At 31.7% G+C, this 23,082-nt stretch overlaps 2 protein-coding genes across 2 annotated transcripts in view; both read right to left on the bottom strand.

The window, feature by feature from the left end:
* The window catches only part of LOC145038545 (GDSL esterase/lipase At1g29660-like), a 28,020-nt gene extending 20,666 nt beyond the window's left edge, over positions 1–7,354 (bottom strand). Inside the window, exons 1-2 of the mRNA XM_078986876.1 lie at positions 7,035–7,354; positions 3,337–3,461 (exon numbers count right to left, since the gene is read on the bottom strand). Of these exons, the coding sequence (XP_078843002.1) occupies positions 3,337–3,461; positions 7,035–7,296 (387 nt within the window). The 5' untranslated portion in view covers positions 7,297–7,354. The remainder of the gene's footprint in view (positions 1–3,336; positions 3,462–7,034) is intronic.
* A 617-nt stretch (positions 7,355–7,971) lies between these two features.
* LOC145038544 (GDSL esterase/lipase At1g29660-like) lies at positions 7,972–21,464 on the bottom strand. The gene is made up of 5 exons (XM_078986875.1): positions 21,110–21,464; positions 9,647–9,771; positions 9,139–9,372; positions 8,673–8,910; positions 7,972–8,441 (listed from the first exon to the last, which is right to left on the bottom strand). The coding sequence occupies exons 1-5, from the start codon at positions 21,357–21,359 to the stop codon at positions 8,227–8,229; spliced, it is 1,062 nt and encodes a 353-aa protein (XP_078843001.1). The 5' UTR covers positions 21,360–21,464; the 3' UTR covers positions 7,972–8,226.
* Positions 21,465–23,082: the final 1,618 nt, after the last annotated feature.

The following is a 23,082-nucleotide window of genomic DNA, read 5'->3' as shown; positions in this document are numbered from 1 at the left end:
TACGTGCCAATCATATCCCGAAGCCCCGGTATCATTCCCAAGCCCCAAAGCAAGATCCGAAGTCCCTAGGATCCTGAAGAGCGTTATTCACGAGCCGAAGGCCTGCCTGCGAGGAGCCCGGTTTTTGTGAAAATCTTCCAGATCTACGGAGAAACACTACTTCTGCAAGTTGTAGTGCTGTATGATCATCTTTTGATCAAGTGAGTGTGTAGTTACTTTCTTACAACGCAATATTATGAAGTATTTTATATAAAATACGTGCTATGTGTATATAATTTGTTGTTATATGTGTGAAGGTATATTCACTCTCTTCTATCTCATAGATCTGATTTATTCTCTATGAAATACATGTTATGTGTGTGTGCCTCATCTGTTATGTGGAATATGTATTGACTAAAGCATGCTATACATGTTTTAAACTATGTATAAAAAAGTATATTTTTATCTACTAATATGTTGGGTAGAACATGGGTAGATAGTTGGTGTGTAATAAACAGATGAGAGGCCTCGATGTTGTTTCGATCTAGTCATCTAGCGGAGTTTAGATGACGACCACGAACTTTTCTAGACAGTCTTGTGGAACACTAGTAGGCTCACCACCTGTAGGTGTTAATGAACTTGGGTGTTCATTCGCTATACTCCATCCCCCCCCCCCCCCCCCCCAATAGTTGCCTTATTTGACATATATTGCCGGGAAACCCCCGAATGCATGTGTTGTCGCCCCGATGAAATATTCTTAGACTAGGTCCCTTGTGTTAGTTATTTTAGGGAGATAAAGTGAGAATAACGGGAATGGGTAATTGGGTTGTTGTTGGTTGATGAAAATTAATTTAATTATTTATTGTGGGTTGAAAACCCTATATGCTCACCAGGCTCCCAAGCCTGACCCACTCAGTTTCTTTGTATTACAGGAAGTGGCGCGAGGGCATAAGATGGATAATCATCAAGTTGTTTTGTTTACAAGTCTGTATATGTATATATTTGTTGAATGACTTGTAATATTATCATTTATGCTTATGATCTGTATCGGAACATGACATCCCAGTTTTTGATTATGAAATGAAATTATATTTCTTTGTGGAAGATTTTGATAAAAATCTATTTTATCATGTTTTATTTTTGGGAACAAATTCCGCATCTCTTTTAAAATCAAAAGGATGTACTCTGAAAATGTTTAAGCATAAATGAAACCGGTCTTTTCTGGCCGAGATTTTGGGGATGTCACACAAACTAATGGATATTGTGTTATATTTTGTTTCATCATACTCTGACTATTTTGGTATGTAATATCCAAATACAATACTCGATGTAAACAATGAATGTTGTTATATTACATGTGTGATGATGATGATGTTATGTTTCAATTATACACTCTGTAATGATACTACAATGTTGAAAGTCACACCAAGCCCCCAGACGTTTCCGCCGTCTGGTTCGGGGGTGTGACAGATGATGTGGTGGGTGCTACTTGGTGGGAGGCGATGTTTGGCTCAATAGGGGTGGGCTGTGGGTTAAGGCGATGTTTCGAAAGGTAGACGGGTCAACTACTAAGGAAAATTTTCACCCGTAGTGCGACATGTGATTTTTTTTATTGTGGTTTCATTGAAGGGAACTCAAAGGGCCCAACCAGGTTGGTTTTTTTGTTTATCTGATGGTGGATCGCATCGTACGTATTTACAGGTCCGGGTATATAGGGTTATACAGGTATGCTTCGGTGGCAAGAAGTTAGGTAGAGATCGAAAGGGAAGTTGGGACAACTCCAAGGTGTTTGTTTTGGTGACTCGAATGTTTTGCTTGGATACGATCGGCTATCCAAAGTTGTTTCAAGTTTCGAATAAAATTTGACTTTCAATTTTGAATGATAGGATTTAGTTTGTAAGCCAAGGTGAACATTGTAGATAAAAGGTGGCTTAAAACTTAAGTCTATGGTTCTTAAATAATTAAGACTACACTATGAGGGCCATTATTAATTAGAGCTGGTAATAGGTTGACCTAAGTTTGGTTCGGGTTCAACCAATTTATTAATTAGGTTAAAGATTTCAATCCAATCCAATCTTTTTATTTAAATGGGTTGATATTTCAAACCCAACCCAACCTTTCAAATAAATGGGTTGTCACCAGGTTGATCCGTTTATATAATTCCTAACCTAAGCTATTAAATATCTGGGTTAACCTAATTAAAAATAGAAAAGTAAAATAAATTAACTAAAGATTAAACCACATAAATTAGTTTATAATTAATGTAAACTTTCAAAGTATAATAAATGTATAATAATAATTCCTGAATACAAAGAAATTGTCCGAATAACATTACAAATATGTAATTTCGAAATTATTTTGGTGAATGACTAGTGTTGTCAGCGCAAAAAAAAAAAAAAAAAAAAAAAATAGAAATTAGACTTGCATTTTTTAAAACATAAATAATAATACAATATTGTAATTTATAAATTAATACTTAGATTAATATATATAGTAATATTTAAATAATTGTAAAATTAAATATATATTAAAATTAAATAGGTTGGTGGGTTGAAGATCGATTGACAACATTTACCCAACCTAACATATTTAATCATATGAGTTAGACACGTTAATCCATTTATCCTAAATAGGTTAAAAATTCCAACTTAACCTGGTAATTTTGAGTTGGGTTAAATTTGTTTTGGTGGGTTGATCGATTGTTGCCTGTTCTATTATTAATGTAGGGAAATGGCTTTTATAAAGAAATTTAAATGTATAGTTTTCATTCTTTCTTTTACCTTCTTATTTCTGTATCGCATACATAGGCACGTCAAGGTTAATAGAAAATCCATCTTTGGCTACTTCTTTGTTGATTTCTTCTAGGTTTCTTCGTAATTACTCATTTATTGCTTCCGCAAATGCACAACAGTTGGCATAGTATATGAAGCTTAAAAAAGATATGGAAGATGCTTCTTTTACATCTTTTGGGTAGTTTGTAATGTAATACACATTTGGGTTAACATTTTTTGTAACTATGATTTTATGTGAACTTGTATACTTCGCTTGTTCATAGTACAAGTGTATTGTAAAAATGTTTTAGAACATGAATTCTTTTTTGTGTATCTTATATTCTAATTTTACGGGCATTACACCAAGGACTTACTCATGTTTTATGGTATAACACATAATTCTCTTCTATTCATAAATTGTCATTATCATATTCTACTTTATTAAATTTTATACTTATATCTTGTTTAGTTTTTGACTAAATAATATAATTTGCTAAATATTCCATAACATATGGTAGCGTTTTACCTTTCTTAGACGACTTAAAAATAAACAATTGGTACCAGTTCATTCACAAATGGTGATTACATTATGACTTCCGGTTTCCTCTCTGATGCCACAACCAGCGCTAGCATAATTTACACCAGTGCTGATCTCTTCATCGGTTGCAGTAGCATAAGGTGGAATAAAGTCATTGAAGCCAAGAAATTGACCTGAAATTCATCATCCAAAGGATATGTTGATTATTAATGTCCATATTTTTCACGTATAGAAAATGAATAAGTATGTAGCATAAGATCAAAACCGACTTTTGATGAATTGATCACAAGATCATCCTTGGTCAATGAAAAGAATATAAAATATTTAGGAACAAAAGCAACACCAACATTAATATCATTATTATTATCATTATCATGCATACTTATAAAGCTAACATTTTTCTTGAATCTCATGCATTTGAAACCCTTATTCTTTTTTCCTTTCAGCATATTCATTTGAAACTCCCATGACTTTTCAATTTCTTTATAATAATAATTATAATTTGGTAATTAGGTTAAATAAATATCAAATCTATAGTGTATTTATATATAAACTAAATTTCAATATTAAAGGTATAATTTTTGAACAATTTGTATAAGATACTTAAATTATTAATTAAAATATAACATTATAGGCTCAACTTAAATATAAATTTTATTTAGCTTAAACAACCTAAAGATTATTTTATAAATAGTTAAAAGTGATAAATTATAGTATCTTTCTAATAATGATTGTAAGTTGGTTAATAAAGTTAAATAAATATCAAATCTAAAGTGTAATCATAAATCGACTAAATTTCAATTTTAAAATAATATCTTTACTTTTATTTATAAAGTTATGTTTTTATATTCTAACATATTATACTTAATTTATTAGATTTAAAATGTTGTTGCATGTAAACTATTATCAGTTTAAAGCTATAATTTTTGAACAGATTTCACAAAATACTTAAATTGTTAATTTAAATATAACATTATAGTGTCAACTTAAATATAAATTTCAGTTCCACTAAAAAACCAAATAATACTTTGTAAATAGTTAAAAGTGATAAATTATAGTGATAAATGCAAAAACTAAATTGTAATATCAGTTTAACTAAAATATTTCCTAAATATATTTTTATAATCGTTAAAAATTTTCAAATAAGTAGCTTAAAATAACTTATAATAACAATAGTTAAAAATAACTCTATATAATTGATTATATTGTTACCTTTAATATAAAAAAAATAATGTTTGATATTTTAAATAATTATAATGATAGAAATTAAAACATTAAGCAAATAAATTTTAAAAAATTAGTTAAAAATAACAACTATAAATAATATTAAACCATATATAATATTTAATTTTACTGATGTGTAACTCGCGAGTAGAAGTCATTCAAACAATTGAGATTATGACGTTATAATAGATTTATATATTATCATATAATTCAAAATAATCAATGTATTATATCAAATTAATATACGAATTATTATATCAAATTTAACAACAACGTTAGTGTTATATTTTAAAAATTATATATTTGTAAAGACTTCAACTATATAGGTGTTTCTGCGCATTACAATGTCAACTCAAATATAAATTTTAGTTCCATTTAAAAAAAAAACTAAAGAATATTTTGTAAATAGTTAAAAGTGATAAACTTTAGTGATAAAAGAAAAAACTAAATTGTAATATCAATTTAACTAAAATATTTCTTAAATATATTTTTATAATCGTTAAAAGTTTTCAAATAAGTAATTTAAAATAACTTACAATAACAATAGTTAAAAACAACTCTATATAAATGATTATATTGTTAGCTTTAAAATAAAAAAAAAAACAATATTTGATGTTTTAAATAATTATAATGAAAGAAATTAATACATGAAGCAAATAAATTTTAAAAAATTAATTAACAATAAAAACAACTATAAATAACATAAAATCATATATTATATTTAATTTTATTCATGTGTAACTAGCGGGTAGAAGTTATTCAAACGATTGAGATTATGAAGGTATAATAAATATATATATTATCATATAATTCAAAATAATCAATATATTATATCAATTTAGTATACACAAATTATTGTATCAAATTTAACAACGACATTATTTTTATATTTAAAAAGGTATATATTTGTAAAGACTTCAACTATATAGGTGTTTTTGCGCTAAATGAAGCATTTTTCTTTTCACCACATTCATTTGAAACTCCCATGAATTTTTTCTTTCACCACATTCATTTGAAACTCCCATGGATTTTTTCTTTTACCACATTCATTTGAAACTCCCATGACTTTTCAATTTCTTTTTAATAATAATTATAATTTGGTTAATTAGGTTAAATAAATATCAAACATAAAGTATAATCATATATAAACTAAATTTCAATATTAAAATAATATCTTTACTTCTACTTATAAAGTTATTTTTTTTAACTTTTAATATATTATAATTAATTTATTAGTTTTAATATATTCTTAGATGTAAACTATTATCATTTTAAAGGTACAATCTTGGAGCAATTTGTATAAAATACTTTAATTATTGATTTAAACATAACATTACATGGTCAACTTAAATATAAACTTTAGTTTAACTCAAACAACCCAAATAATATTTTATAAATAGTTAAAACTGATCAATTGTAGCGTCTTTCTAATAATGAATATAAGTTAGTTAAAAAGGTTAAACAAATATCAAACCTAAAGTGTAATCATATTTACTTCTACTTATAAAGTTATGTGTTTAACTTCTAAAATATTATACTTAATTTATTAGATTTAATATGTCGTTATACGTAAACCATTGTCAGTTTAAAGCTACAACTTTTGAACAGTTTTGACAAAATACTTAAATTGTTAACTTAAATTTAATATTACAATGTAAGCTTAAATATAAATTTCAGTTCCCTTTAAAAACCAAAGAATATTTTGTAAATATTTAAAATTGATAAATTGTAGTGATAAATGAAAAAAAACTAAAATGTAATCTCGATTTAACTAAAATATTTCCTAAAGATATTTTTATAATTGTTAAAAGTTTTTAAATAAGTAGCTTAAAATAACTTACAATAACAATAGTTAAAAATAACTCTAAAATAAATGATTATATTGTTAAGTAATTATAATGTTAGAAATTAAAACATTAAGCAAATAAATTTTAAAAAACTAATTAATAATAACAACAACTATAAATAACATTATATCTTATATTATAATTAATTTTATTCATGTGTAACTCGCGGGTAAAAGTCATTCAAACGATTGAGATTATGAAGTTATCATAGATTTATATATTATCGTATAATTCAAAATAATTAATATATTATATCAATCAAGTATAAAAATTATTATATAAAATTTAAAAACTATTGTTATATTTAAAAAAAAAAAAGCATATATGTGTAAAGACTTCAACTATGTAGGTGTTTCTACGCAACGCGCGGACATTCGCCTAGTTTTTGTTATAAAATAATGTTGAAGATTATCTAACTCTAGATACATGGTTATAAAAGCACTGTCTATTCGATCCCTTGTCTTATAATTTAATCTAAACTTAAGGCTTCAATATGAAGTTCACCGATTTTAAATTTTTTATAAATTATTTCATCTTTGTATAACAATAGTAACGCGCAAAATATGTACTTATCTTGATTAGTTTTCTAAATGTATAACGTTCATTTTTTATTGGTTAGCTGAAGATGCAAATTGTCAAACAAAATGAGTGAGTGAATGAAATAAAGAGAGATACCGATAATATCTGCGGTTGTCCGACCGTTGCAGAACCTGCCAGTATCACCTTTTGGAAAATCAACCCCATAAGGACGGTAATTGGCTTTCCATTTTGAGTAAAGTTCATTGTTGTTGCCATTATCGACTAATGAGTCTCCAAAGATGAAGTAACATGGCACTTTTGGTTTACTGGAAACTTTGTATGTCCCAAAGTGCCATAATAGTATAAAGATGTGGACTAAAACTAAAAAGCTCGACTCATGAGCCATTTTTGTTAGCATAAAAGGAGAGGGATTACGATAATTAATTTTTTATGCTATCTTCCTCATACTTAAAGACAAAAGAGGTGGGGAACTAAGTTAGGCAATATACTAGAAAATTTGGTAAAAACTAAGTTCATGCGTAATCAGTTACTATTACAACATGCATTGAACTTATAAGTGATTATACTAAAATATTAGGCTACATATATCAACACTCCAGATCATTGTCCATATGATAGTATTGAAATCGTTATCTTATCTCTCCTTAAAACATTTATAATAGTGAGTTTAATGAGAGAGTTGAATCAATGACAAATTTATTTGTCATTAAATGGATTAAACTTTACCATAATAAGATATCACCTTGACATTCAATGGATTTGGAGTTCTATGATCATTGAACTTTTCGTTGAGAAAAAAGAAAGTTTTTAATTCTTAAATATTTACTATGAATTAGCTCTATAATTTTCTATTGTACTTTGTAGAGTTCATTATATTGTAGAAGAAATTGATGGTGTATAAAATATAAAAAAAATGATATGACAATCCATTGAACTCTATTCTGAATGACCTTATAACCTCAAGCAACAACGAAAGGGCTTCAAGATCTTAACAAACGTTTAAACATAAAACTTTGATTTACTAAAACACTTTTATAAAACAGTTGCAGAATCAAAACTAATTTCATGAATACAAATAGAAGATCAAAAGAAACATTGTTTACAATAAATTAACATAATAAAACAACGATAAAAGCTCGAAGCTCAAATCGTGACCTTGATTTTTTTTAATGGTCACTTCTTTCTTATAGATTATTGAAAGAGATGGATAATATTAATCCATAGAAAATAGCTTGCATGTTTCTTAAATGAAACAATATAGCATAGTAAACACTTCATGGCACACCTTATTGTTGAAAATATGTGTATCATTTAGTCATACTCAACATTAAAGTTGAGCTAATTGGCTTATATCATATGGGGAAGCATCCTTTTGTGAAACTCCAGAATATGATCTTGTTGCAATGATGTTATTAGAAACTTCAGTAGGATGTAAACCATCAAAGAAAATAGAGACAGACCGCATAGGGCAAGGAATCGACTTTGGAATGCATTGTCCATCTTTTCTTACTAGACAACACGGAGAATTTGGCATGGGCACATCTGAAATATAAATATGCATCTTACAACTCGAATGAACTTTCAAATATTTTGTTTAACATTTAAACATTACTTTGTAAGTTTTTACTTGATTCATAATTTTTTTCCTGAAAAATGTAGCATGCTTCATATATGCATACACCTAATTGCTTTGAGGAGTTATATAGTAGTTAATTAAGCCATGAAACTAGTTTTGTCCACGTGAATCTAATTTCACTACTACTCAGACTTTACCTCCTAGAGGTGACAAGATGCTCCCAAGGTTGATGAAGGTGAATTTTGCATCTGATTTCTTATGGTTAAGTGTATGAACAAGAGCTTTAAGCCTATCGTTGAATAATGTAACTGCCTCATTCATCTTCTGTACGCATGGTTTGCCGTATGTGCCAAATTTGTTTATAAAAATTGGGCTACACCCAATAGGAGCCAGACTAAACACTGCAATCTTCCTGCCCCCTAAACTATACAAAGTCTATTACACATCAAAATGTTAGAAACATGCTTGCATTATATTAAGCATTCCAAAGAGAGTTGCTTCATGTTTGAATCTTAAAGGTTTTAACTTTAAGTTGACATGTCGTTCTTAGAATGTAGTTTTAACAACACGAAAGGGAGAAGAGAATGAGCAAGGCCCTTTCTAGGAAAACTCGTACCATAAACCTTGATAAATATTAAAGAATAAATGAATTATAATGTGTACCTTTAGTTGTCCAGAGTATTGGTTTATAAGTACTTTTGCGTATTGATGCTTGGTATACATGTGGCTTGTATTGTAAAGGTCGGGCATGAAGTAGTTGTTTATGTAATCGTTGCTTCCTATATTTACAATGTAGATGCATTTTCTTAGGAATTTTGTATTCTTTTTCAAGCGTGAAATTCGTGAAATTATGGACTTGTGATGACGTAATTGCCTATCCATGCTGTAGCGATCACCCTGTGATGAAAGAAAATGCATATAAATTTATTATGTCTCAAGACTTAATGGAAAAAGTAGGTATACTTGAGGATAAATTCAACGAAATTAAAATAGATGTAGATTAGCCGTTATCTTCATTAAAATGCCGAATTAAGTTCTAAAGCGACTTAAAACATGGAAATCCTATTTGTAAGGAAATGAATTCCCATCAATAAACATGATTTCTGAGGTTTCTTAGTACACCATTAAATAAAATGCATGTTATACGAGTCTGATTGCAAATGAAGATTACCATATGACTTCCCGTTTCTTTCCGAATCCCACTACCACCACTGCCATAGTTTACCCCAATGCTGATTTCTCTGTTAGTTGCAGTAGCATATGATGGAATGAACTTATCAAAACCTAGAAGTTGACCTGAAGCAAATATATATGTAATTTGTTAATCTCAATATTATTGTTGTCAATATTTTTTACATATTATATATAAATAAATTGTTGGTGATTTGTTATAATCAATGTTATTTAAGTGTAATGAGATTAATTTGTTGACTAAAAATGATCTTGATAAATATTAAACAAGTAAGGAAGGTGTGAAGTACACACTTGTCTAAGTTTGATCAAATATCAAAGTATACTGTCATTTAGGGGTAAAGCCCCTGAACGAACGGGGGTCCGGGGGCACCGCCCCTGTATTAAAAATGCATCAGAAAATCCAAATTTTGAATATTTGACCTGGTTTTGACTTTGCATTAATCCTTATACAAACCCCGGATTTATAACAGTTTTGACTGTTGAGAAAAACTGTTATATGATAGTTTTGATAGTTTTTCAGACAAGGACGGTTTATAACCAATTTTAGTCATTTTCTGGTATTCACAAAATTACACCATCTCATTCTCTCTTTTTTTCTTTATGTTTTTCTCTGAGTCTTATCTAATTGAGGATTTGGGAGTACCACCAAAATACTTCGATTTGAAAGTATTTATCATGATTCTCAGATTTCCAAGTGCCACAAAACCATATTTCTAACATAAATTAAGCCGATCATAATAAATGTCCAACCAAGAACACAAACTAACAATATTTTGCCAAGGAACAAGCTAAATAAGTCATCAAAAATATATAAAATTGTAACTACAAGATAGAGAGAATTTAACATGGTTGGACTAGGTTATACAAGAAATGTGGTTTAAACTACCTTATGGAATCAGTAGAATACAAACATAGTCATCAAGATCTACTATTATTTCTCTTGCATGTTTGCGACCAGAGAGATACGACACAATGAAAGTGTAACGATAAACTGAACATGTCCACTTTTAAGAACCCTCAAAGTAAAACTCTATACTACAATTATTTCCTAATTAGACCCTTAGGCATAGTATTTATGTCACTAAACACCACAACCTCCAACTTAATAAAGATACAAAGTCCATTTAACACTTATTGAAATAGAGAACGAATCTATAATAAAAGAGAAAAAAACTCCCTACCAAGTTCGATTATGAAAGCTTTAATGAAAACACATACATATACACCATCGTCGGAACCAAACATATATACCTTTATGTTCTCCCAACTTCTTCCTAGTAACGAATACAGGAATTTTGATAATTGGGGGTACTAGCCGAATCCAAGATTCAAACACATGTTTTTCCCGCTTGTATAAAATGACAAAATAATCGAGTTGAAAATTTTGGTTATTAAGTCGGTTTGTTTTGTTTTGTTTTGATTTTCTTTTTTAAAGAGTTATCGGGTGAGTTTGTTTATAATATAATCAGTCACTTTTTATAACAAAAAATAGGGCTAAAACAAAAAATAAACTTCTACACCTTTCAAAGCAATTAACCATTGGTCATGAATATAGCTTTGAGAGCAACTATATCTTGATCTAGAAAAATTAAATTGTTATATATATTTTAACAACATTTGACCCACAATGATGTTGTATATTTGATTAAATTATAATACAATTTATGTTATTAATACTAGGGGAAGGTTCTATGGAAAATGCATGATCAGTAAAACACATGTTGGAACCAATGAAATCATGGCAATACATCACTTTAGAGTAAACTACACAAACAACTTTTAGAATACATTACTTATGAATAAAGAAATGGAAACATGTCGCTTGATCATTGGTTTCAACATATGTTGCCATAACTATGCATTTTCTATTAAATCTACTTCATTAGTCCTATAATAAATTGATAATCCATAAGCAATCAAGTTCGTAAAAAGAAATGTTTAAGATGGTAGGTAAATAGAAACTTAATTTTATGTCTAGATAATAGGTTTATATATTGCATTTCAAGTATTCTTTTAGGGAAAGTATTAAAAGTTTTAAATGTTGTTTAGTTTGTGCAACCTAAACTTTAAATAAATGATATTGCTATAAAAATTGACTTAAATTGTTTGAGTTAGGTGTATAAAGATGGGAGGTTGTAATGTAAAAGTCTTAGAAGCCAGTGGACATAAAGAATTTATATAAAAGCTAAGAAGGACCAAAAGTCTTAAAGCATCAAAACGTAGAGTTCTATGGCTTACTTTATGTTTAATGGGTTTAATTTGACAACCTCAATTTTCTCTTGACTTCTCTATAACATCCTGAGATTTTGCAGGTATTTCTGAATCCTCTCTTCCATTATTATTTTGTCATTTGTAGTCTCTTGGGTTAAAAGAGTCAACCTATGAGAAGCCTATGGGATAAATTTGCATCTTTGAGAAGAAGACCAGTACTAGGCATACATAAGGTACTTTAAGCGTCCTAGGTGCACCTTAGTACATTAGGCGTACACTTATGTACGCTAAGCGTACTCACGTCAGATGCAAACCTTAATATTTAGGATTTAAGTGCTATATAAACATCCGTATGAGCTCATAACCCTCCCTTACCTCAGCCTCCATAGTTTTGAGTCGTTTTCCCCAAACCCTAATCTATTTCTTGAGTGTGTGAGCTAATAGAGTGTGTTTTAAGTAGTTGGAGAAGAAAATGTTGCATCAAGAAATTGGAGAAGGAGGACAAGCTTGTAGATCTAAAGTTTCTCTATGCCCTAGAAGCTCCAGAAGGTAAAAAGCTTCAAACTGTATGCTTGTATGATATAAATCTTGCCATGCTAGCTTTAAGTAACCATTTCTTATCCCAAAATTCCCCAACTTGGTGCATGATATGATTTGAACGAGATAAGTTGTCCTTTCAGACCCTAGAAGGGGTCCTAAGTGATAAAAATGATGTCCCAATAGCTAAATGTGTCTCCTGCATGGAGTAGGAAGGTCTTAATGGATTAAGACCATGTATTAACAACTTTCTGGACGTCCAATGCCTTAAAGTTCAAGACTTTATGAGTCTTAGGTACATTTGGTTGATGAATCTGAAGTTTGAGCTTAATTGCTTAAGCCAATAAGCACTTATTAGAGTTTTGGTAAAACTCACATACGCCCCGCATAGTTTTTGTAGGCCCAGCATACCGAGTCAACCACCCCGATGGTGGTCAACGCAAAATGGAAGTACGCCCAATGTACCAAAGGAGTACACCTCGCGTACGCCCTCTGTTGGACTTTTGACAAATTGGGCTTCGGGATTGGGCCACCTTTGGACTATTTAGATTTCGGCCTTGCTTAAGTTTTGGGCTAGTTTTGATAATGGATCCTAGAATAAGTCCCAATTAGGAAAATTGGGCCATTAATGGGCTTTGGATATATGGACTTTTAAGATCATGGATTTGGCATTTGGGCATTTCCCCAATTTAGAGAAAAGGCAATATGGGCTATGTGGACCTTTAGTCAAGATTGATATCCCATGTATTGACTTAGGAATTATTATTTTGGATATTTCGGGATATTTGGTGAGACAACGAACAGATATTTTCAGTTCATTCAGCACTACTTGTGAGGTTAGTTATCCTCACTATATTAAGGGGTTGAAGGCACCATTGCCGGTCCATTGGATCTAATATCCTAGTAGTTAGTGATATGTTGAGTAAGAATTATGATACATGCTAATTGCTATGCCAGTTTGGTAGATATGTAGAACTACCTGGTATTACTACCTGATTATCTGTATATGTATTAGTTATGTTATATGTTGACATATTATGTGGGATGTTGTACTGCTCCGTGCGGTAGCCAACAAACCCTGGATTATTCCAAATATGAGCTGCAGGACGGGCAGGGCATGCCAGACTCATACTGAGAACTCAGGAGCAATCCAGATACGAGTTGACGGCCAGGCAAGGCATGCTAGACTCGTACTGTGGGCTCAGTGGCAAGCCAGATGTGAGCTGTAGGCCCAGAAGACAATTCATGCTCACACTGTGGGCCCAAGGGTAATCCAGTTTGTAAAGTTGTGGACCCATTACATGTTGTTATTTGTATATGTGTTATTTGGTGTGTATCGGTATTTTGGGGGAACTCACTAAGCATTGAGCTTACAGTTTCAGTTTTGGTTTCAGGTACCTCAGATGATCGCGGGAAGGCAAAGGGGTGATCGTACACATCCTCACATTATATGACTTTGTTTCTGGGATACTATGATATATAACTGTTTTGAAAACAAATTTGTAATAACTAAAAAAGTTTTAAATTTGATTGATTTTTATGCATGTTACATTCTCCTTCCGACTAAATCCCAAGGGTAGTAACCCTAGTCCATCTCTTGTGTCCTGGTGAAGATATAGAACTTATCAGTCAAGATGGTTGATAAATAGTGATCTTTAACATCATCTCAAGGGGTACCATCTATTTATCAACATATGGTTGGGGGCACCACATGTATTTAAAAAACAAGATCAAATTTTTATTAGCCCATCAATATTTCTTTTGCCATTGAGGGCACACCACCTATCTCCTATCTAGATATATCCCTACTTCTCCATAACCTTTTATGTGGGTGAATAACTAGTGTATTCATAGGAAATCCAAGCTAAGGTGGCAAAAGAAAAAGAGGATTTGGATATTGAGAGTTTTAGGAAGTTATCATGTCTATATATTGGTATGGTAAGTGATTGGAGTATTTTTAAACTATAAGTGTTTAAGTGTTTTTCATAATAAGGTTGATAGCATATAATATATGAAATCTACGAGTTTCTTACTTATCATAATTGGGGTGGAACTTTCCTATTGATTTGTTGAAAGTGAAGAATAAGGTTTTTCTTAAACGACAAGTATATTAAAGAAGAGCTACTAACAAGGACATAGCTACAGATAAAACAAGAATTACTTCAATTGTAGGGCTTTACTAAGGCACCTCAACCACTCTGAGAATTTAATATATAAATTTTTACTTCTAGATCTAATCCACATAAAATTCAAAATTCTAACATCAAGAACACCTCATTGCATCCTTGTTTCTTCCAGAACACCATGTCATTTCTCCACCTCCATGTACACCAAAACATGTCACATATGATGCTGTCAAAATCCATTCGATATAAGGTTGGATCCTTCCACCTGTCCAATATCCATGTTAAATCGCCATAGTTTTGAAGTCCTAAAACATTTGAATCCCACAATTTTCTTAGTTTACTTGAGACCATTTTTATAAACCCAAAATCAAATAGTAAGTTCTCTATCGACTTTGTTTTTTTTTTTTTAGCATAAATCACAAAAAATTATATTCATTTGATGCCTATTTTATCAAGGTTATCTTTCATAGGAATATGATTAACGCTTATTTTCTACCTAATCATATTAGCCTTACATACCACCCACTTCTTCTACTTAGCATTTGCATTGCTGGAATGTATAATTTCCATATCAATATAAGACCTTAACAAAGCAACCATAAAGTTCCTTTCCCCATGTGGGTTGTGTCTCCATCTATCTTTCTTTGACGGATCTAGCTCCACACCATTAACTTGTTCCATAATATTTTGAGGTTCCTTTGCATCCGCTGTGTCTCTGATTTATCTCTTAAAATTCTATCTTCATCGTCCATTCACAAAACATTCAACAACGTTGCATTTTGTACTTTTTTCAAAATTAAACACTCTAGGAAAAATAATCCTTTAAGCTTCTTTCCTAGCACCACCTATCCTCCTATAACTTAGCTTCCACCCATTCCCGATCTTGATATTAAAGAGCTTGAAAAAATCAATATTTTTATCTCTTAAGTTAAAAAGTGAATGAACATTAAATTTCCATGTGCATCCATGTGTTATATTCGGTAATAAGACCATCTTCACCTTTAATGCACCTAATGACTTTACATCAAAAGGCCTTTTTATGTAACTTAAATATCCAAATACATTTTTGTCACCAATGCTCTTGTAAGCATATGGAGACTACCTGCATTGAGCCCACCTTTATACTTATCTGGCATTACTTTTTCCCACTAAACATATGGGATTTTACTTACTTTATTTGTACTTCACCAAAAAACATTATGCGATGACTTTCAAGCTTGCTAAGCATACCTTTAAGGATACAAAACATAGAAAACAAATAGACTCCAAGGCTTCCAAGAACATACTTAGTGAGAGTTAATTATCTCCTATAGAGATGGCATTCAGTTTCCATGAGGAAAGTCTTTACAATTGAGTGATTAAGACAATTGTATTTATCAACCTTATGAATGGTTGATAGTTTAAAATAATACTTTGTATAATTTGTGTATATCTTGTATTTATCTTATATTTCACATGATACCTCTTCTCATGTATCAAAAACATATGGCATACGTTGATGGTTCGTCTAAAGCCCCATCTCCAACCATCATTCAAGAGGGTAAAGAAGTTGTGAATCCGTCCTACACTACCTGGTGCGATAATGATCAAAAGAAACTAATCATCTTAAACTCATCTCTTTTCGAGGAGGGTCTTTCTAAAGTTCTAGGTCTCTCAACCACTTCTAAGATATGGATTGCACTCAAACATACCTATAGTCACTCATCTGTTGAGCGGGTTCAAAGTCATCATGACCAACTTAGATAAGTGACTAAGAGTTCATCCTCTGTTTTTGAATTTAGTAGTAAATTCAAAGGTCTGTGTGATCAGCTCTCTACAATTGGTCACCCCGTGGAACATATGGATAAAGTCCACTGGCTCTTATGTCGACTTGGATCTTCCTTTGAAACGTTCTCTATAGCAATACGAGTTTCTCGACAGGAATTGGTATTTCATGATCTTGTGTGTGAAGTAGAAAGTCATGAATTGTTTCTCAAATCAATGCATGGTTCATCTTCTTACCCATTGTTACTTTTACTGTTGATTCTTCTCGATCAAACAACTCTTCTTGAGGTTGAGGTCGATCCTCTTCTTCTAATGGGAATGGTCGAGGTCGTGGACGTTGTTCTCCATATTGTCAGTTATGTAAAAAAGAAGGGCACTATGCTAATCAGTTCCTAATCTCGCCTACTATGTAAGTGACGCCCCTTCCTTGATGCTAATCTTACTCAGGCATTTCAATCATAATATCATGTTACCAATTCAAATCCAGATTGGTATGTTGACTCAGGAGCATCTACTCACATGACATCCTTTGCTAAACACTTGCAACATGTCTCTCCTGTTTCTGGAAATACGACTATTACCTTTGGTAACGGTTATACTTTAAATATTTCGCATAAAGGTCATTCTAATATTTCTCATGATATTTAGTTGTGTGATGTCTTGGTAGTACCGTATGTTACCAAGAACTTACTGTCTATCAGCAAACTTACTATTGATAACCCAATAGATGTTATGTTTTCTCAACCGTATTTTACTATTCTAGACAGGAAAACGAGACAGCCCCTATCAAGAGACATATGTGAAAATGGATTATATGCTCTTCAAGATGCACATCAAACTTTGGTTGCTATTTCATCTATGAAGTCTTCTTATGAAACCTTTCATAGTCATTTAGGGCATGCTGCATTTGATACTATTTTTATTTTGAATAAATTAGGTTGCTTGTATGTTACATCCGTTTTACCAAAACTGATTGTTTCCTATTCTTGTCAAATGTCTAAAGGATAATGCCTAACTTTTTAATTAAATATTAAACATTATTCTAATCCATTAGATTTAGTTCATTGTGATTTATAGGGGCCTTCACCCTTCTCTTCAACTAGATCCAAACATCGATAACCCTTGTATTGAGAAGAGTAGCCAAGAAAAACACATGGAAGACTTTATGCTGACAGCTTATGTTTAGCACAATCCCGTAGATATGGAAATACAAGACAACCAAAAACTCAAAAACTATGATAATTCGGAACTTGTGAATATAAAATTTCAAATGGAGTTTTATTGTCGAGAAGTTTACTTGGCAATTTGTTGAATGACTCAAAGCCCGACTTGTGGCTCAAGGCTTCACACAAGATTTGGGTCTAGATAATTTACATTCTTTCAGTCCTGTATTCAAGGCTGCTAGTGTTTTTATCATCTTATCTCTTGCTATTATTAATCAGTTGAAACTTCATCAACTCGATGTTAATAATGCCTTCTTGCACGAGCATCTTAATGAGACCATTTATATGGAGCAACCTCGTGGGTTTGCTGATTCACAGTTTCCCGATCACGTTTTTCAACTCAAAAAGGCTTTTCATGGTCTTAAACAAGCTCCTCAAACTTGGTTTCAACATGTAAGTACTTTTCTTATATGTGATGGATTTACTTGCAACAAAGCTGACACATCATTGTTAGTTTTCAAATGGGACTCATGCATCATATATCTTCTTGTCTACGTTGATGATCTTATTCTAGCCGAAAAATCAAGAAAAGTCATTACTTCTTTCATCTGTTGATTACACAAAGAATTTAAGATTAAAGATCTTGGAGACTTAAGCTACTTTCTTGGTTTAGAGGTGGCTTATACAGATGATGGTTTATTCTTAAGTTAATCCAAGTATGCATGGATATTCTTGAACGAGCAACCATGCTTGATTCTAAACCAGTTCGCATGCCCCTTACTCCTAATGAGACATTTATTTTAAAGGGTATGACTTTTCACTCTCCAACCTTATTCCGGTCTCTGGTAGGTGCGCTTCTGCATTTAACCATTACCAAGCCAAATATTTCCTATAACGTGAACCAGGTTAGTTAGTTTCTACGAGCTCCTACCGATACACATTTTTAATGTGTCAAGCGCATACTTCAATATATTAAAGGTACTCATTCCTTTGGTCTCACCTTCTGGAAACCAGCAGATGTTGCTATTGTTGGTTATTCTGATGCTGATTGGGCTCACTATCTTGAAACTAGGTGCTCTACATATGGTTATTCAATCTTCTTGGGTGGTAATGTTGTTTCATGGAGTGCTTAGAAGCAGCCCACTATATCTCAATCTAGTTGAGAATCTATGTATTGAGACATGGCTAACACTGCAGTTGAGATTGTTTGGATTACACATTTATTGCAGAATCGCAGTGCCTTATTCTTGACTCAGAATCCGGTCTCACATAAGCAAGCTAAACATAATGATTTGGATTATCATTTTATACGAGAGCTTGTTACTTCTGGTAAGCTATACACCATATTTGTTTCGACCAAGCTTTAGGTAGCAAACATCTTTACGAAAAGTCTTCCAAGATCACAATTTTAATTCTACTGCGCCATGTTACGATTGGGACCATCACCGTTTCGCTTGAGGGGGGATGTTAGACTAAAATAATACTTTGTGTATATATTGTATTTATCTTATTCTTCAAGTACCATTATTGTAATTTGTTGTTATATAAATATACACGTACCCCATCTATTGTGGTGGTAAGATTTACCACACAATCACAATAGTGGATCCTTGTTTGCCCCATCAATATTCAGAAATTTCTAGACAACTTCAAACACTTTTTCAAACTTCCAAGGGTAATAATTCATTCCTAAAACACTTCTACTCATCCTCTAATCATAGATTCTAGCCTCGTTTGACTCATGATTATTGAATCCTACAAAGATCAAACTACTACCAGAAATGTTCATCATCTTTATCATCCATCACTATGTTGGCTAATTCTTCACATGATCACAACCTGAAGTAGGTTTTGATTTATTTTATCGTATTATAAAGTAGGTTTGAAACTTTTAGATTCGGTAAACAATGTGTCTGGATTTTTATTTTTTTAAATCATTTGTTGATGTTCCATTACATTGGTTTAAAGAGTATTTGATTGATTTGAGTGTAATAAGTTTCAATCATAATTTATATCTTCAATCATTAAAATCAATGTTACCATATGCATTCAATCTATGGATGAGATTTAGAATCAGATCGGTTCAGAACAAAAACTAGATTTGCTATATTATAGGAACCAAGAATCGGACTGCCAGTGTAATGTCGATCCGGTCTCAATCCCAATCCCGATCTTTATTTTTGGTTATTTTTCAAACAAGAACTAGATGATATGTTGCAGATGATATGCTAACTTTTGGGGCCTTTAGATGATTCAATATTTAACAAAAATTTGACTTTGTAGATTTTAAAATCAAGTACAAACACTAAATTACATGCTAAAAAAATCAAATAATCTCGACTTCGTATGAGTGAATTACACACATTTTAAAAAGAGAGACAAATTCTAAAAAAAAAAACAAAATATTAAAATAGAAAGTATGCAATATTGATATCATGTCTTTCGGAGCCTATAGTTCATTCAGTATCTAACCAAAATACGTGTTTTTATAGTAAAAATAAAGTATAAACTCCAAATTACATTCTAGAAAAAAATTAATTAATTCAACTTTATATGAGTGAGTTGTGCATATCTTAAAAAACGAGACATAATCAAAAGAACCAAAAAAATGTTGAAACATAAAATGCGCAACCTTGATATTCTATGTCTTGTAGTTTGTATGTGATTCAATATCTAAAAAAAATGTGTTTTTATACTCTAGAATGAAGTACCAACACCAATTACATACTGGAAAAGAAATCAAGTAATTCCGATTTTATGATTGAGTTACACACATTTTAAAAAGCGGTATTAATTCAGGTTTTTTAACCGAATTTTTTAGAACCGAACCGGTATTAGAACCGTAACCGGTTTTTTATAAAATTATAGAACCAATAACCAAACCTTATTATTAAATCGGGTCCGATCCCGATTCTCTTTTGATTCGATTCAGACGGTTCTAAAGTTAATCCCTAATTCAACATCTTCTACTTTTGGTTTTCCTTTTATCTTTTTTATTTTATTTTTATTTCATTCATCCTTTGTTTCCTTCTTTTGTTTCGTTTGGTAAAAAAGTTTGTGCCAACTTTTCCAATTTCTACCTTTTGAGCGATAAGTCAACATCTCTCTTTCATTCTTTCCACATACAAACTTATTTATCGATCTAACAATAAGATAACATTCCTTCATAGACATGTTGTATTTTAATCCAGGAAAGATTCGTGATCAATAAGTGATTGTTCATTTTTAAGTAAGAGTTGTATCTATAATAATATGTTATTAAACCAACAGTTTGGTCTAATTTTTTAAAATCAAGATGTGCATACCCAGCTAGATATATATAGGCAACGCCGACGAACATTAAAATATTTCTATTTTCTTTAATATAAATATGAGACAGACAAAGGATAAGAGAATCATTCATTGGTGAACTAAAGCAACAACGCCACCAACTTTTTGTAATAAGAATAAAAAAAAAAAAAAAAAAAAAAAAAAAAAAAAAAGATACTGTTATAATTTGTGCATTTATATAACAAAAACATTCATCTTTAGAACCCGTTATTTGTTTTCTTGACTAGCATAACTAAAGGTATATACAATTCACAAATGAAGATCGTCAAACAAAAACAAAATAAGAGAAAGAACGAGAGAATATTATACCGATGATATCTGCTGAGGTTCGACCATTCGTAAACCTGCCGGTATTACCTTGAGGAAAATCGATCCCATATGGCGGGTAATTGACTTTACACTTTGTTTTCAATTTATTGTTGTTGCCACTGTCGACCAAGGAGTCTCCAAAAATGAAGTAGCATGGGACTTGTGGTTTGGAGGACACCACAAATGCTACTACGTGTAATAACACTATAAATGCATGGACGAAGAGTAATCGGTCAAGCTCGAAAGCCATGATAGTTGGAGTTTGAAGATGAATGATGATAGCTCCGAATGCAAAACAAATGCGAGGATTTAATTTCTCTTTAAAGAAATAGAGAAGGCGAGGTGGACAATTGAGTTATTTTGACAACTACTAACGTGGGAGTTTGTTGTCTAAATCAAGTTATTAAAAAGCAAAACGGTTTTCTAAACCATCACATTTATCATGTATTTTAAACTATCTAGATTGTATTTCTTTTAATAATCAATTTTTTTGAATGACTAATTTATGAAGAATCAAATAATCTCCTACTTTTTCATTCTACCAGATAGGGCTGTAAACGAACCGAACGAGCACGAACAAAGCTTGTTCATGTTCGTTCGTTTAAGTTAACCGAACAAATGAACGAACACGAACGAGTTTTATTGTTCATGTTCGTTCGTTTAAGAAATTATATTGTTCATGTTCGTTCGTTTATGTTCGTGAACATGCTAAACGAACATAAACAAACATATATGAACATAAATGAACATATAATATAGTAATGTAATCAAACACAATTAAACATATATGAAGATATAAGGAGCTTATATGAACAAACATAAACAAAAATAAACGAACAACATAAACGAACGTTCATGAACATAATTGAACGAACGAGACCATTGTTCTGTTCATTCGTTTAACTAAACGAACAAGAATTTGTGTTCATGTTCGTTCATTTACTAAATAAATGAACATAAACGAACTTCTCGCTGAACGGTTCACGAACAGTTCGTTGAACATTCACTTCGTTTACAGCCCTAGTGTTTGTGATTCATTAAAGGCATTGCATTTGAGGTGCTACGTTCTCAAAGCTCAAGATCTTCAGGCAACAAATGAAAGGTAATTTCTTAACCCTAGTTTAGTTATGATCTTCGATTTCTTGTATGCTAGAATTAGGGTATATAAGCTTTGGATGATTTGTATGTATAGATAGAGAAACTTAGATCCAATGTTTTAGGGTTTGCATGTGTACCATAGGATTAATATAATGCTCAAAACCCATCAATAAACACATTTACTAGGCCCTCGCCTGACCATGGGCCCCACTCGACATCAGGATCTGCCTGACACTAGGCCTCGCCTGGCGTTGAGCCTTTCTCAGTATACATATATGTTTTTCCTAGGCCTCACCTGTCACTGGGCCTCGCCTGCTATACACATATAATCATGCAACACATAAAGAAATCATACATAGTCCTATACGTTCCAGTCCTAAGGTCTCACCTATCATGGGCCCCGCCCTACTCTGCTAATGATGAGATATGGAACCCCGTCCTTACTCAGCTAATGATAAGATACGGGACCTCGCCCACACTCACCTCCCTAACCAGACATAAACAAGTATCACATAGACAACAAATATAATCAAACATGTACATATCCATCGGGTACCACCCAACATCGAACAGTAATCCGAAAACACATATAAACACTCATCGGTCATCGCCCGACATCAAACCGTAACCTGGAAAGCATACAAACATTCCTTGGGCACCGCTCGCCATCAGACCGTAATCCAGAAAGTATACAAACATTCCTCAGGAAACGCCCGACATCGAACTGTAATTCGGAAAACATATAAACATACATCGGGCACCGCCCCACATCGGAACTTCGTCCGGAATATATACAGTCATAAATATAGGCCGGTAATGGTGCCTTCGACCCATTTAAACAAAAGGAAAACTCACCTCAAATGTTGAAGCTCACT

This window comes from Lactuca saligna, chromosome 4, assembly GCF_052625555.1.
Source record: "Lactuca saligna cultivar CGN05327 chromosome 4, ASM5262555v1, whole genome shotgun sequence".
Taxonomy (NCBI): domain Eukaryota; kingdom Viridiplantae; phylum Streptophyta; class Magnoliopsida; order Asterales; family Asteraceae; genus Lactuca; species Lactuca saligna.
Note: the sequence above shows the minus strand (reverse complement) of the source record. Positions and strands in the feature narration are given on the sequence as shown.

Excerpts from the sequence above, each read along its gene's own strand:
- LOC145038544 (XM_078986875.1), bottom strand. The coding sequence starts at position 21,359 with ATGGCTTTCGAGCTTGACCGATTACTCTTCGTCCATGCATTTATAGTG. Across the intron at positions 9,373-9,646 it reads AAGAAACGGGAAGTCATATG|GGTGATCGCTACAGCATGGA; the intron begins GTAATCTTCATT and ends CTTTCATCACAG. Across the intron at positions 8,911-9,138 it reads AATACTCTGGACAACTAAAG|ACTTTGTATAGTTTAGGGGG; the intron begins GTACACATTATA and ends GATGTGTAATAG.